Below are 12,510 nucleotides of genomic sequence, written 5' to 3'. Positions count from 1 at the left end.
CCTTTAAACATAAAACGATAATAAACATGGTTTATTATCGTTTTACTTTTAAAGGCTTTGCAGCTGCTGCTACTTGCAGGGGGGCGACGCTCCTCCACCATAGCGGAAGAGCTGCTGCTGAGCTCAACTACTATGCAGGTCTAATATACATTCTATATTAGGCCCTTTGTCACGAGGTTGACTTTCAGCCAGTCCTATGTGTGCGTTGGTATTAATTTTTTCAACATTTCTGTCTGTATCTAGCTATATTTATTTTTTGGTCATCTTATCAGCATTTATCCATATTTATTTTGTGCTTTGTGAATAAAATAAACTAACACGTATATTTCCACATTTATTTAACCAAACAATTTGCCCTCATACTTTGATGCCTGCGTAGTTTCAGCATATGGACGGCCAAATATAATAAAACAATAAACCCAAATTAAAACATTTGCATAATAGCACAAACATATTATGAAATATGGAGTTACTGAATGAAATCTCATGCCTTTTTTAAATTCCACATGCTCTCAATCTGCACAACTATTGCCTGGAAATTCATGAACAACATTTAAAGACACTGACAAAAATGCCAATTATTTTGTATTTTTCCCACTTTTAAAAAGAAATGCAGACAGGCAACACATTTTTTTTCTGTCTGTATTTATCTGTAAAAATCATTAAAAACGGAAAACGGGGAGCCTTATTAATGTTCTATTTCTTTTATTGATATCTGCATCAGGAAAGTTGATTCTTGCGAAGTCATTTTAACCATGCCAGTGGGTTAACAGCTGAGTGGCAAATCTGGTTCTACCATGTTGTATGCTAACTAGCGGGGCCTTGCATATTCCCTGGCTGTCCAGGGTCCCACAAATTGAAGACCGGCCCTAGTGAGATGGGGGACCTGATTCACAAAGGTAATCATAGACCAAAGGTCTAAGGGCCCAATTCCCAAATGTAAACTATGTCCAAAAGTCTAAGTTTACACCAAAAGTTGAAATTTTGACGTAAAGTCTAACCTTACTCGTAGTAAAGTTAGACTTTTTGTCTAAGTTTAGACGTTTATTGTAAGTTTAGACCAAAAGTCTAAATTTGGACCAAAGGTCTTTTTCCCATATGTATACATTTTGCCACAAAACTGACAAATGCAGTTTTGCGGCAAAAAGTGTAGTTCCCACGTGGGCCATTCCATAGCACCAGCCGGGCGCCAATTCATGGAATCCCACCACGCGGTACTCAGGGTGGGCTAGCGTCAGGAAAAATGAAGTTAGCAGGGTTGGGGTGGCGGTACATGGGAAGGGGGTTTTGCCTCAAAAAAGGACTCTAGGCTGGTTATATGCAAAGAAAATGCCGTTAACCATCCTATCAAAAAGAAAAGATGATGGACGGAATGCAGAGCAAATCAAACATTCACCCCCAGTCACAAAGATCTGGGTTTAATTCATCGTTTTTTTGCTCACCATGCCACCCCAGGTTGGACCCAGCCATATGCAAAGCAATCTTAACCCTGCTCCCCATGGGTACAGTCCAGCCCAAACTGCCAAGCCAGGTCCTCCCTGGACCGGAAACAAGCATCCTAGGACCGGTTTCAGGGTATCATCCTTCATCAGCCAGGCTAGCTTGAATCCAGTGGCGCAGTGAGCACGGGACCCACGTCTGGGCATACCCTTCCCCTGGCAGTTCGGGCTGGACTGTAGCCATGGGGGACATGGTCAAGACTGATTTGCATATGGCTGGGTCTAAACTGGAATGGCATGACAAGCAAAAAAACTGATGGATTAAACCCAAATCTGTGACTGGGGGTGAATGTTTGATTTGTTCTGCATTCCATCCATCATCTGTTGTTTTTGCATTTGTTGCCCCAAGTGTGAAGGGTATGCCCAGACGTGGGTCCCGTGCTTGCTATGCCACCAGATTCAAGCTAGCGTGGCTGATGAAGGGTGATACCCTGAAAACCGGTCCCAGGATGCTTGTTTCTGGTCCAGGGAAGACCTGGCCTGGCAGTTCGGGCTGGACTGTTGCCATGGGAAACAGGGTCAAGACTGATTTGCATATGGCTGGGTCTAAACTGGAATGGCATGGCAAGCAAAAAAACTGATGGATTAAACCCAGATCTGTGACTGGGGGTGAATGTTTCATTTGTTCTGCATTCCGTCCATCATCTGTTGTTTTTGCATTTGTTAACCATCCTAGCGTCATTTCCTGGCGCATAACCATCCATACCACGAGTCCTGTCTCATAAAAGATAGGAGTCATGTCCACCAACCCATGGACCAGCATAGGGGACAAGTGTCCCCTGGGCATGACCATGCAGGGGAGCCCATTACAGGGCCCCCCAATGGCACTTATAAAATAATACTTAGCGATACTTACCCGGGATGGGGTCCCCCATCCTCTGGTGTCACTCTGGTGGGGGTGTTCCTGGGGCTTGAGGTGGGCACCTGTGGGCCCATTCCATGGTGTTTAACCATGCAAATGGGTCTACAGGTCTCCTATCGCCTCATCTGACCCAGATGTTAAATAATGGTGCAAAGCAAGCTTTGCACCATTATTTAGCCCCTCCTCCCATCCGTGCGTCATTTTAGCACGGGGGATAAATATGGGACTATGGGATAGCACCATTTTTTGGATGGGAACACCTACTTTGCATCTCATTGACGCAAGGTAGGTGCACACATCCAAGAAATGGTGCAAACTCCAAGAAATGATGCTAACTCCAATATTTAATATAAATATAGAGTTCAGTTTGCGCAGAATTTTTGTAAACAAAAAAAAAAAATGACACAAATTCGGCGCAAACATAGTATAAATATGCCCCTAAATTTACTATGAGTAAAGTTATACTTTAAGTCTAAACTCAGATTTTTGGTGTAAACTTAGACTTTTGGTCTAAGTTTACCTTTGTGAATCGGGCCCTAAGTTTAGACCAAAAGTGTATCTATGCTACAAGTAAAGTTAGACTTTTGGTCAAAGTTTAGACTTTTGGTCGAAGTTTAGACCAAAAGTCTAAAGTTAGACCAAAAGTGTAAACTTAGACCAAAAATCCAACTTTACTGTGAGTAAAAACAGACTTTAGGTCTAGACTTAGACTTTTGATTCAAACTTAGACTTTTGGTCTAAGTTTACCTTTGTGAATTGGGCCCGGGGTGTTTTAAATTGATACGAGGAGAGGAAGGGTGAAAGAGTAATTAAGAAACTGTAGAAGAAAGTGGTGTGAAGAGGAGAACAAGTGATTGAGACGCTCCGAACACCCCTGCCCCTTCCATATACCTCAGTGATATTTAATTCAGTCCCCTTAAAATGTGTGAATTACTTTGTATGTGTACATACATATATCATACGCACAGGCTTATTCTTCATGATTACCCATTGTTGGTGGCGGCACCAGTTTCATTATTACCCCCTTATGTCTCCGTTCCTATAAATCACATCTAGACACGTCATGCCATTGAGCGTGAACCTGGGAAGGGATATTGTCAGCAATCCTCTTTCCCACTGAGTAAAGAATAATAACATATGGTGCAAAAGTGGGGCAGAAAGTCCCCGCAAAACAATATACAAAAAATACAGAAACAAGCGTTCCGTCGAACACGTGCGAAAATGATCACACATTTTATTTAATTTGCAAGCAAATAAATTAAAAAAATTAATATTTTAGTAGGAAGGTTGGAGATTTTGTAAATTCAATTGAAGCCCCACATAGTCCATGCTATATTCAGTTTGATGCACCAGCACTGATCCCACAAATCAATCTGAGGAGACTGATTTAATTTTTAGCCTCAACTTTAAAATTCCTTGGCCTTTACCGTGCGTTTTAATATTTTTAACTGTACATTTAGCAAATTTATTTATATACACTTTGTTTATGTGTTAATATTAGTTAATTTTCTAAGCAGTCATGGACCCCCTGAGGAGGCTTTGCTGACCCCTGGGGTCCACGGACCACACATTGGGAACCACTGCGCTAGAAGGCATTCTCTCACATTTTTCCATTGATGGAAACACAAGTTATCAAATGAGGGATGTTGTCTCCAACTGAGATAACAGGTGATTGACTGAGCACTGAACAAGTCCCCTGCATGGAAAACATTTTGTAGGTGACCCCCCAATACTGTCGATCCAACAGCAGTGCAGCTGCTCAGGAACCTGGCAGTCGCAGAACAGCTGACGGGAGAGCTCAGTGTGTGAGCCGCCGAGCCGCCTGGGTGTTGCAGTTGCAGCATCACTGCCGCGCGCGTGCCTTAGAACCGCAGTATCTTGTGTGGTCCTGGTGCTTCAGTGGCTGAGAAGACGCCACATGAGGCCAGCAAGGCAGGTTGTGGGTTTCACTCGCCTAGGGATGCCTTCCCTCGTGTTCCTGGGCACCTGCCTGCTGCTCCTTCAGCTTCAAAATGGCCGCCATCTGTCCTAGTGTTTTCTGCTGTTTTTAAACCTATTCGGCTATTAGCCCACATCAGGTTTTCATTCTCTTTTCTTTTCCATCATGGCTGACTCAGTATCTGGTTTCTTGTCATTGGATGTTTGATGTCATTTTCTTTACCAGTCCTTTTACAAAACAAAAGATCCAGTCTGGTTGAGGAGTGCATTGCAACAAAGCTGAGTTCCTTCAGTTGTTTCCTTGCTCTCTGCACTGATCCTAATGCCTCACTCCTGAAGAATTTCACAATTGGATTCTGGACTCCCGCTCTTCTGCAACCTGCAATTCTGCATCCACCAGGTGTTGTTTTAAGCCTTTGGCTTTTTCCCCCTGAGAAGGTGGCAGCTTCTCATGGGCACTTACCTACCACATATTCCAGTTTGTGATGGCATTGTGGCGTCACAGTCACCTGTACGTCGGACGGCAGAAGACCCAAACTAGACTATGGGCAAGCTTCGAGACCTGAAGTCCTGCACACTGAGTTGCTCACTGCGTGAGTAACACACGGACCTGAAGTCCTGAACACTGAGTTGCTCACTGCATGAGTAACACACGGAAGCAGAAGTGAAAACATGTGAAGATAAACGGAGGGACCAAAAGCATGAATTGTGAGTGCCCAAACACTGGAACAACTGCACACACATCAATGGCTGAATGTATACATCAACAGGCAGTCCAAACTATGGCAAAGGCAGAACAGTCACTGAAGGGGGTGCACAAAAGCCCCCTCACTTTACCTCTTTTAGTACTTTTTGGGAGAGTTCGTAACATGAAATCTGCCCTGATACAGCTAAAGCCGTCTCTAGCCCAACTTAAAAAAGAAAAGACATTATGTTAAAGAAACATGCACAGTAACTTTAAGAATATACTTGGGATTCTCCTAAGATAGTTCTAGAATCTCCTATGCAAACCAGAGGTGAATGTGCAATTAGGGTTGTGAATAAGAGAATTTGATTTAGGGTTTACCATACAACAGTCTTCTCCGATTCCACTGATACAGGCTTACATTACTGCTCGCAGTCTCTTAAGAAGAGTTCAAGGCTTTCACTGGAGCTCAAAGTGCAGTTTTCAGGGTCTGACTGAACACCACACACCAGTCTTTCAGAGGTGGAGGGAAGACTTGGCTGAGTGGTGCGGTAGGATCACGATTGTGGAGGGCGCCTGAAGGCGGAGAGTGATCTTCACTCAGTCATACCTGGGCTGTGCAGAGAGCGCCTTCTGGGCAGATTGTGGTCATCACTTCAGGGATGTCAGCACACAGGCACTGCATCAGTTTGGGGTGCAGACAGCTCATAGGGTGGCAGTGCCCCCCGGATGTGTGTCACTTGAAGGATACGACACTGCCTCATGTCTGCTGGGGATCACAGCAGTGCCAGGCTCTCACATGGCCGCTCTCGCAGGGTTCAGTGCCTGCTTCCCGCTTGCAGTGCTTCGGGTGAACCGGCTGCCTAAAAGTACAGTATTGATTGCGCTGGGACGTGGAGGGTCTTCTTTAGTCTCAGTTAAACTTAGAAGAACATAGCACCTCATGGCAGAACAGGCACCCTTGATTTCAGGTTCTAGGCAGGTTCTAAAACCAACTTCCTTCTCAGAAAGGTAAGCAGCATAGGTCTTCTGTGTTGTCCTAGAGATTTGGTCCCAACCACCTTAAGGAAGACAGCCATGAATTCAGTCTCTGATCTGGTCTTTACGCTATGTAGGGGGTGGAGAGCCACAGCAAGCCTAAAGCTCAACACTGATTAGACGAGAGGGACTATCGTATGACCAGTCCTGGGATCAGTTGGAAGGTGTCCAATCAGATTCAAAGTTCGCACCAATGTTATAGGTGGATCAGTCCTTGTTTGACTTCCATGTATCCACATTTCCCTAGCACCAGTAGTTGATGAAACGCGCACCGTGTTATTTGTCTATTCCAAGTACTCCGTTTTTTATTTCAGAACAAAGCACAGGATTTGGGGAAGGAGGGAATCAGTTGTGTGTGACATTTGGCCAAACCACCAGTTTAAAGTTTTTGTCTTCATGTCGCTCTTTCTCAGGTTACACTTGGCATGCTGGAATTGGTTCATAGGTTCTGCTAGAAGAAAAAGGTCTTTTTCGGAATATTCCAAACCAGAGAATGCAAACATGCTTATAGTGCCTTGAAGTGGCAGGGAAGAATACAAAGGAGCAGCATGGGGAAACGTCAAAATGAAAGTGGACAGTACAACCGCCTCAGACTACCGCTAACCATATGCTGCACCAGAAAACCGTAGGGGCATAATACATCTAGAGGGACCTGACACACTGTCCAGTAATGATCTACAGTACAGATCACCATTTAGAATCAGTGAGCAGTCTCCCCACAGTGGGTTCTAGGCACCACACTAGTAGATTTAGCTGCCACCAACCACTACTAGCTTCCCAGCCTGTGCATGGCGGTGGTAGGTGGCCATACTAAAGAGACCATCACTTGAGGTACTCTCTAAAACCATAATATGGACGTCATTTAGGGGTCGCCAGGGGTCGCAGCTGCAACACCTGGCTTTCTCCTTGAAACCCGTGGCAATGTCTCTGCGACCCCTGGCCTCGCAGGTGTACAAATCAGTGCCAGGAACACAGTGGCAGCCCGCCCCTATAGGCATAGGCGGGGCACCATTCTGTTTTTTCTCAACTGTTTCTATTACACTAATAGTGAACAATATTTCATGACTCACTATTAGTGTAATAACAAATGGAGCACAATAAACTGGTGTAGGAGGCTGGCCTGGTTTGTAGTGGGTACCTCTGGTACTTACACTTTGTGCCAGGTCCAGGTATCCCTTATTAGTCAAATGTAGTCAGTGTCTAGAAGCCAGACTTTCTAGCGGTAGCTGTAGCTGAGCAGCCAAGGCTTATCTAGGAGACATACAAAGCTCTTGCAATACCACTGTACACACATGAAAGAAAATACTCAGTGTTACAAAAATAAAGGTACTTTGTTTTGATGACACAAATGCCAAAAATACCTCAGAGGCTATACCCCCTTAGGAGGTAAGTGATATACACAGTATATACACTAGTAACCAAAAACAGGTAAGTACACACTCAGAAAACAGTGCAAATAGTGAAAATTATAATAGGTTGCAATGGACCTAGGGGGAACACAAACCATATACTAAAATAGTGGAATGCGAATTTCGGTTTCCCACCTAGGCAAGTGCAGTGTGTAGAGGGGCGCCGGGAGGGTAGGAAAACACTAAAGGTGAGTAATAGAACCCACCCCAGAGCCCAGGAAAGAAGGAGTAAAACACAGCAAGTTTCCTGAAACACACAAGAAGTAGTGATAGAAGATAATGCAAGAACCAGAAGAGGCTGCAAGACACCAGCAATGGACTCCTGGACCTGAAGACCTGTGGAAGAAGGGGACCAAGGGGACCAAGTCCAAGACGCACTGAAGAGTCCAGGGAGAACAGCAGCCCCAGCTAACCCGGATGAAGGTGCAAAAGAAGAACCACCGGTGAGAAGACAAATTCAGTACTGCACCCAAGAAGACAGATGCGGGTTCCTGGTTGGTGTGGAAGATGTCCCACGCCGGATGGATGATTGCAGTCTGGTTTGCATTGCTGGATTCTGCCAACAAGCCTTGGCACACGCAAAGCTTGCGGTTCGCGGAAAATGGCGCTGCCTGGGACCAGGAGGGACCTGGTGGCCTTTACCCAGGAGGGAGAAGACAGAGGGGGCTCTCAGCAACTCTGAGAGCCCTCGGAAGACCAGGCAGCAGGCACAGGAGTCCCACAGCATGAGAACAAAAAAGGTGCAAATGGAGGCCCATGCAGCACGACACAAAGGGATCCCACGCCGCCAGAGAACCACTCAGGAAGCTGTGCGTCACAGGATGGAGTGCTGGGGGCCTAAGGTGTGCTGTGCATGAAGAACTTCATAGAAGGTCACACACAAGCCTTGGCAACTGCAAGTCATGCGGTACACAGGGTACTGTCTTGCATGGTGGGGCAAACTCTTACCTATGCCAAAGTTGGACTGCTGGGCCTTGAGATTGTCGGGATCACTTTAGTCCACCACCCGTGTTGCTGGGTCCATGCACGTCGTCTGAAGAGGGGACCCACGCCACCGGTTGTCGCTGCAGAGAGATGCCTGCTGAAGCAGGGAAGTGACTCTGTCGCTCCACGAGAGATTCCTTCGGTTCTTTTGGTGCAGGCTGAAGACAGGCAGTCCTTGGAGGATGCACAACCTGGAAACTGTTGCAGTTGCTGGCAGGAGCTGAAGATACAATGTTGCAGAAGTCATCTTTGCTTCTTTGTTGCAAGGTTTAGATTTCCTGGAGGGTTCAGCTGCAGTTCCGTCAGTAGAAGATGAAGTAAAGGATGCAGAGGATTCCTGCTGGAGTCTTGCAATCAGAATCTAAAGAAACATCCAGAGGACAGACCCTACATAGCCCTGAAGGGGGGATTGGTCACCTAACCAGGTAAGCACCTATCAGGGGAGGGCTCTGTTTCACCTGCTGGCACTGGCCACTCAGATGCTCCCAGAGTTCCCTACCCATCCTGAAAACAAGATGGCAGAACCCAGGGACCCTCTGGAGGAGCTCTGAGCACCACCCCTGGGGTGGTGATGGACAGGGGACTGGTCACTCCTCTTTCCTTTGTCCAGTTTTGCGCCAGAGCAGGGACCGGGGGTCCCTGAACTGGTGTAGACTGGATTATGCAAAGAGGGCACCATCTATGCCCTTCAAAGCATTTCCAGAGGCTCTGGGAGGCTACCCCTCCCATGCCTGTAACACCTATTTCCAAAGGGAGAGGGTGTAACACCCCTCTCCCAAAGAAAATCATTTGTTCTGCCTTCCTGGGCTCGAGCTGTTCAAGCAACAGGAGGGCAGAAACTTGTCTGTGAGGTGGCAGCAGCTGGGGCTGCCTGGAAAACCTCAGAAGGCTGGTATGGCAATACTGGGGGTCCATAGCTGAGCCCCCAGAGTGCATGGAATTGTGCAACCAATACTAGAATCAGTATTGGGGTACAATTCACAGTTGTTAGACACCTTACATGGTCAAATTCGGAGTTACCATTGTGAAGCTGGACATAGGTATTCACCTATGTGCAGTGCATGCGTAAAATGTCTTCCCCGCACTCACAAATTCCGGGAAAATGGTCCTGGATGATTTGGAGGCACCTCTGCTAGTGCAGGGGTGCCCTCACACACAAGTATTTTTCAACCTAGCCCTCGCTAAAGAGACCAAGGCCTGACAAATAGGTGACTTATAAGTGATCTGGTGCAGTGAAAATGGCTGTGAAAGGGTGCATGTGCCATTTCACGCAGGCTGCAATCGCAGACCTGCTGAAGCCTTTGCATGGGCTCCCTATGGGTGGCAAAAGTAATGATGCAGCCCATAGGGATCCCATGGAACCCCAATGCCCTGGGTTCCTAAGTATCATATACTAGGGACTTATAAGGGGTGACCAGTATGCCAATTTGGAGTGAAATACTGGGTTACCAGGATGTAGTGATCAATTTGGAACCAGAGAGAGCATAAGCACTGGGGTCCTGGTTAGTAGGACTCCAGTGACACAGTCAAGCATACTTTCAAAAACAGTGAAACATACTGACAAGCAGACCGAACAAACCATAAGCACTGGGATCCTGACTAGGAGGATCCAAGTGACACAGAAAAAACACACTGACATCAGGCAGAAATTGGGGGTAACATGCCAAAAAGAGGATACTTTCCTACAGCTGGAATATGGCCTTCCCTGGCAGCTGAGGTAAGTAAGAAAATGCTTTTAAATATAGAGTTTGCGTGTGCTTGTGGGTGCTTGTTTACGCGAGAGAACAAATGCATGTAAGTGTGAATGTGTGTATGTGTAAACACATAAGTGAAATTGAGGGTCAAGGTGGCATGTGATGTCACTTCCGCTGCCACTGGTGTTTTGAAGAATTCACGTTCATGACCATAATATGGCATAGCACCATGTCAGTGAGCAACGTGCCACAAACACCTGGGGCCCTGGTCATGAGGACTGTGGCACTGGTCTCTGGTGCCAGAGACCTGCCATGCTGTCCAGAACTGGAAAAATAAGAAGCAGTCTGGCAAGCAGATCTTTCACCAGAGACGTCTAACCCTACAGCCAGTAAGTAAATACTTACAATGGAAATCCATTATAGTCCAGAATTATCAAGAGCACTCATCCAATGGAAATAAAGACTTTGGGTGTGATTTAGAGATTGGTGGATGGGTTACTCCATCACAATGGTAAAAGATATCCCATCCGCCGAAATCAAAATCGCATTCTATCGTGTGGGATTTAGATTTCGGCGGATGGGATATCAGTCACTGGGATTTAGATTTTGGCAGACAGGACATCGGTCACTGTTGTGACGTAGTAATTCATCCACTAATATCTAAATCAGACCCTTTAACTTCCGCAATCCATTAGTTTCTCCCCTGACAGCCCAGACCTGGAAAACTGATGTGTGATGAAGATGTTGACTCCTCTCAGTGAGCGTCTCAATTTCCAGTCATCACTGTCATCGCTCTGTCATCGCAGTATCAGGTTAAAAAGGATAAACTATGGACACTGAACAGCCTGAGATCTGCAGCTAAACAGAGATGAACCTCCAAGCCTCAGTGTGGAGCAGCAGGTCCTCAGTCCCACCACAGTGACACCAACTGCTCCATAAGAACTACTACCAACCTTCTGTGCGCTGTGGGGACACCACTAGGCTTGGACGATCATGGTCAAAGAGAAACACTGAATAAATGAAAAGCACATAAAACAGGAAAATTAAAAACATAATCTCCTTGATGGGCAAGCAGATCTTTGGAGGTGGATTATCCCTTCGAAGGAGTCCAAGAGCTTTTTTATAAAAATGCAGCCAAAACAATTGAGATCTGATGAGTGTGTCCTGTCTTGCAGGTGTGGAGTGGGTGGACGTGAAGCATCGCACTTTGGCCGGGTGCCTGACCAGCCTATGCTGGAGCATTGGAAACACGTTTTTGTCCCTGGTAGCATACTTGATCCGGGACTGGCGCTGGCTTCTTGTTGCTCTCACGTCACCATGTATTCTGGGCATTATCAGCATATGGTGAGTGAGTCTATGTCCTTCTTCTGGGAGACTTTGTGCCCCCTCCATGTCTGCTCTGTTGCACCCTCCTGCTGAAACTGAACAGCTGTTTATACACTATTAATGCATCTGTCCCCACTTGTCCCACACAGGTGGCTTCCGGAGTCCGCAAGGTGGCTTTTGGCCAAAGGGAAGGTGAAGGAGACCTATGCTTACTTGGTTCGTTGCTCTTCAATGAATGGCAAGGAATGTTTGTCTTCCAAAATCAACATTGAGGTGAGAGAATGTGGAGTGCTTATCTATAGACAGTATGCCCTAAATGCATTCTTCTTACTCATCACACACATGCAACTAATAGAGATTCCGAACAGTGAGGTTTGGATGCAGCACTGAGACTCTGATGTTACAAACAGCTGATGAAGCGTTGATCTGTGTGGATTACGCAAATCATGTCTTCTCATCCTTCTGGCTCTGTCAGCCACATCTAACACAGTCAACTATGCCTCCCATCTAAACATTATACAGAAAGAGATGGGGATTAGTGGACAGTCCTGAGATAGTTTGAATTACAGCCAAACAATTGATCTCAGCAAATTATCAAACAATTATCAAACTCACTCTCTAGTCCTTTGCAAGCAGTTTCTCAAGAGCCAATACTTTCTCTGAAGTTTTTCAGTCTCTACATGAAAGCCTCAGCTCCTGTCTCAGGCAATTTAACATCTCTTTCCATCTTTACAGAGAAGACACTCAGCTGTATCCAAATGTGTCAGAGCTGAAAAGCATCAATGGCCCTGCCTAAACTCCAGTGGATGTCCACTCCTAGATGTCAGTGCATAAACTCCAGTGGCACCTCTTATGAACTGGGAGTTTTTTGAGGTGGGGGTGATGTGGGTGTGATGAGGGAGATCCAGGATGAGTCTTGCTGCGGTGTCCTGGATGGTCTGTAGTCTTTGAACTTGGTGAGCCTCGACGTAGAAGGTGTTTCTGTAGTCCAGTAAACTGATGATGATGGCTTGGGTGATGATGCGTCTCACGTTTTGGGGAAGCCACTTGAAAATCTTACATAACATGCGTGGGA

General features: G+C 46.1%; 1 protein-coding gene across 1 annotated transcript in view; it reads left to right on the top strand.

The window, feature by feature from the left end:
- Window positions 1–12,510, top strand: part of LOC138296893 (solute carrier family 22 member 7-like) — a 178,281-nt gene that overhangs the window by 115,698 nt on the left and 50,073 nt on the right. The window contains exons 5-6 of the mRNA XM_069236388.1: window positions 11,285–11,453; window positions 11,585–11,708. Coding sequence (XP_069092489.1) covers window positions 11,285–11,453; window positions 11,585–11,708 — 293 coding nt within the window. The remainder of the gene's footprint in view (window positions 1–11,284; window positions 11,454–11,584; window positions 11,709–12,510) is intronic.

This window comes from Pleurodeles waltl, chromosome 5, assembly GCF_031143425.1.
Source record: "Pleurodeles waltl isolate 20211129_DDA chromosome 5, aPleWal1.hap1.20221129, whole genome shotgun sequence".
Taxonomy (NCBI): Eukaryota; Metazoa; Chordata; class Amphibia; order Caudata; family Salamandridae; genus Pleurodeles; species Pleurodeles waltl.
Note: the sequence above shows the minus strand (reverse complement) of the source record. Positions and strands in the feature narration are given on the sequence as shown.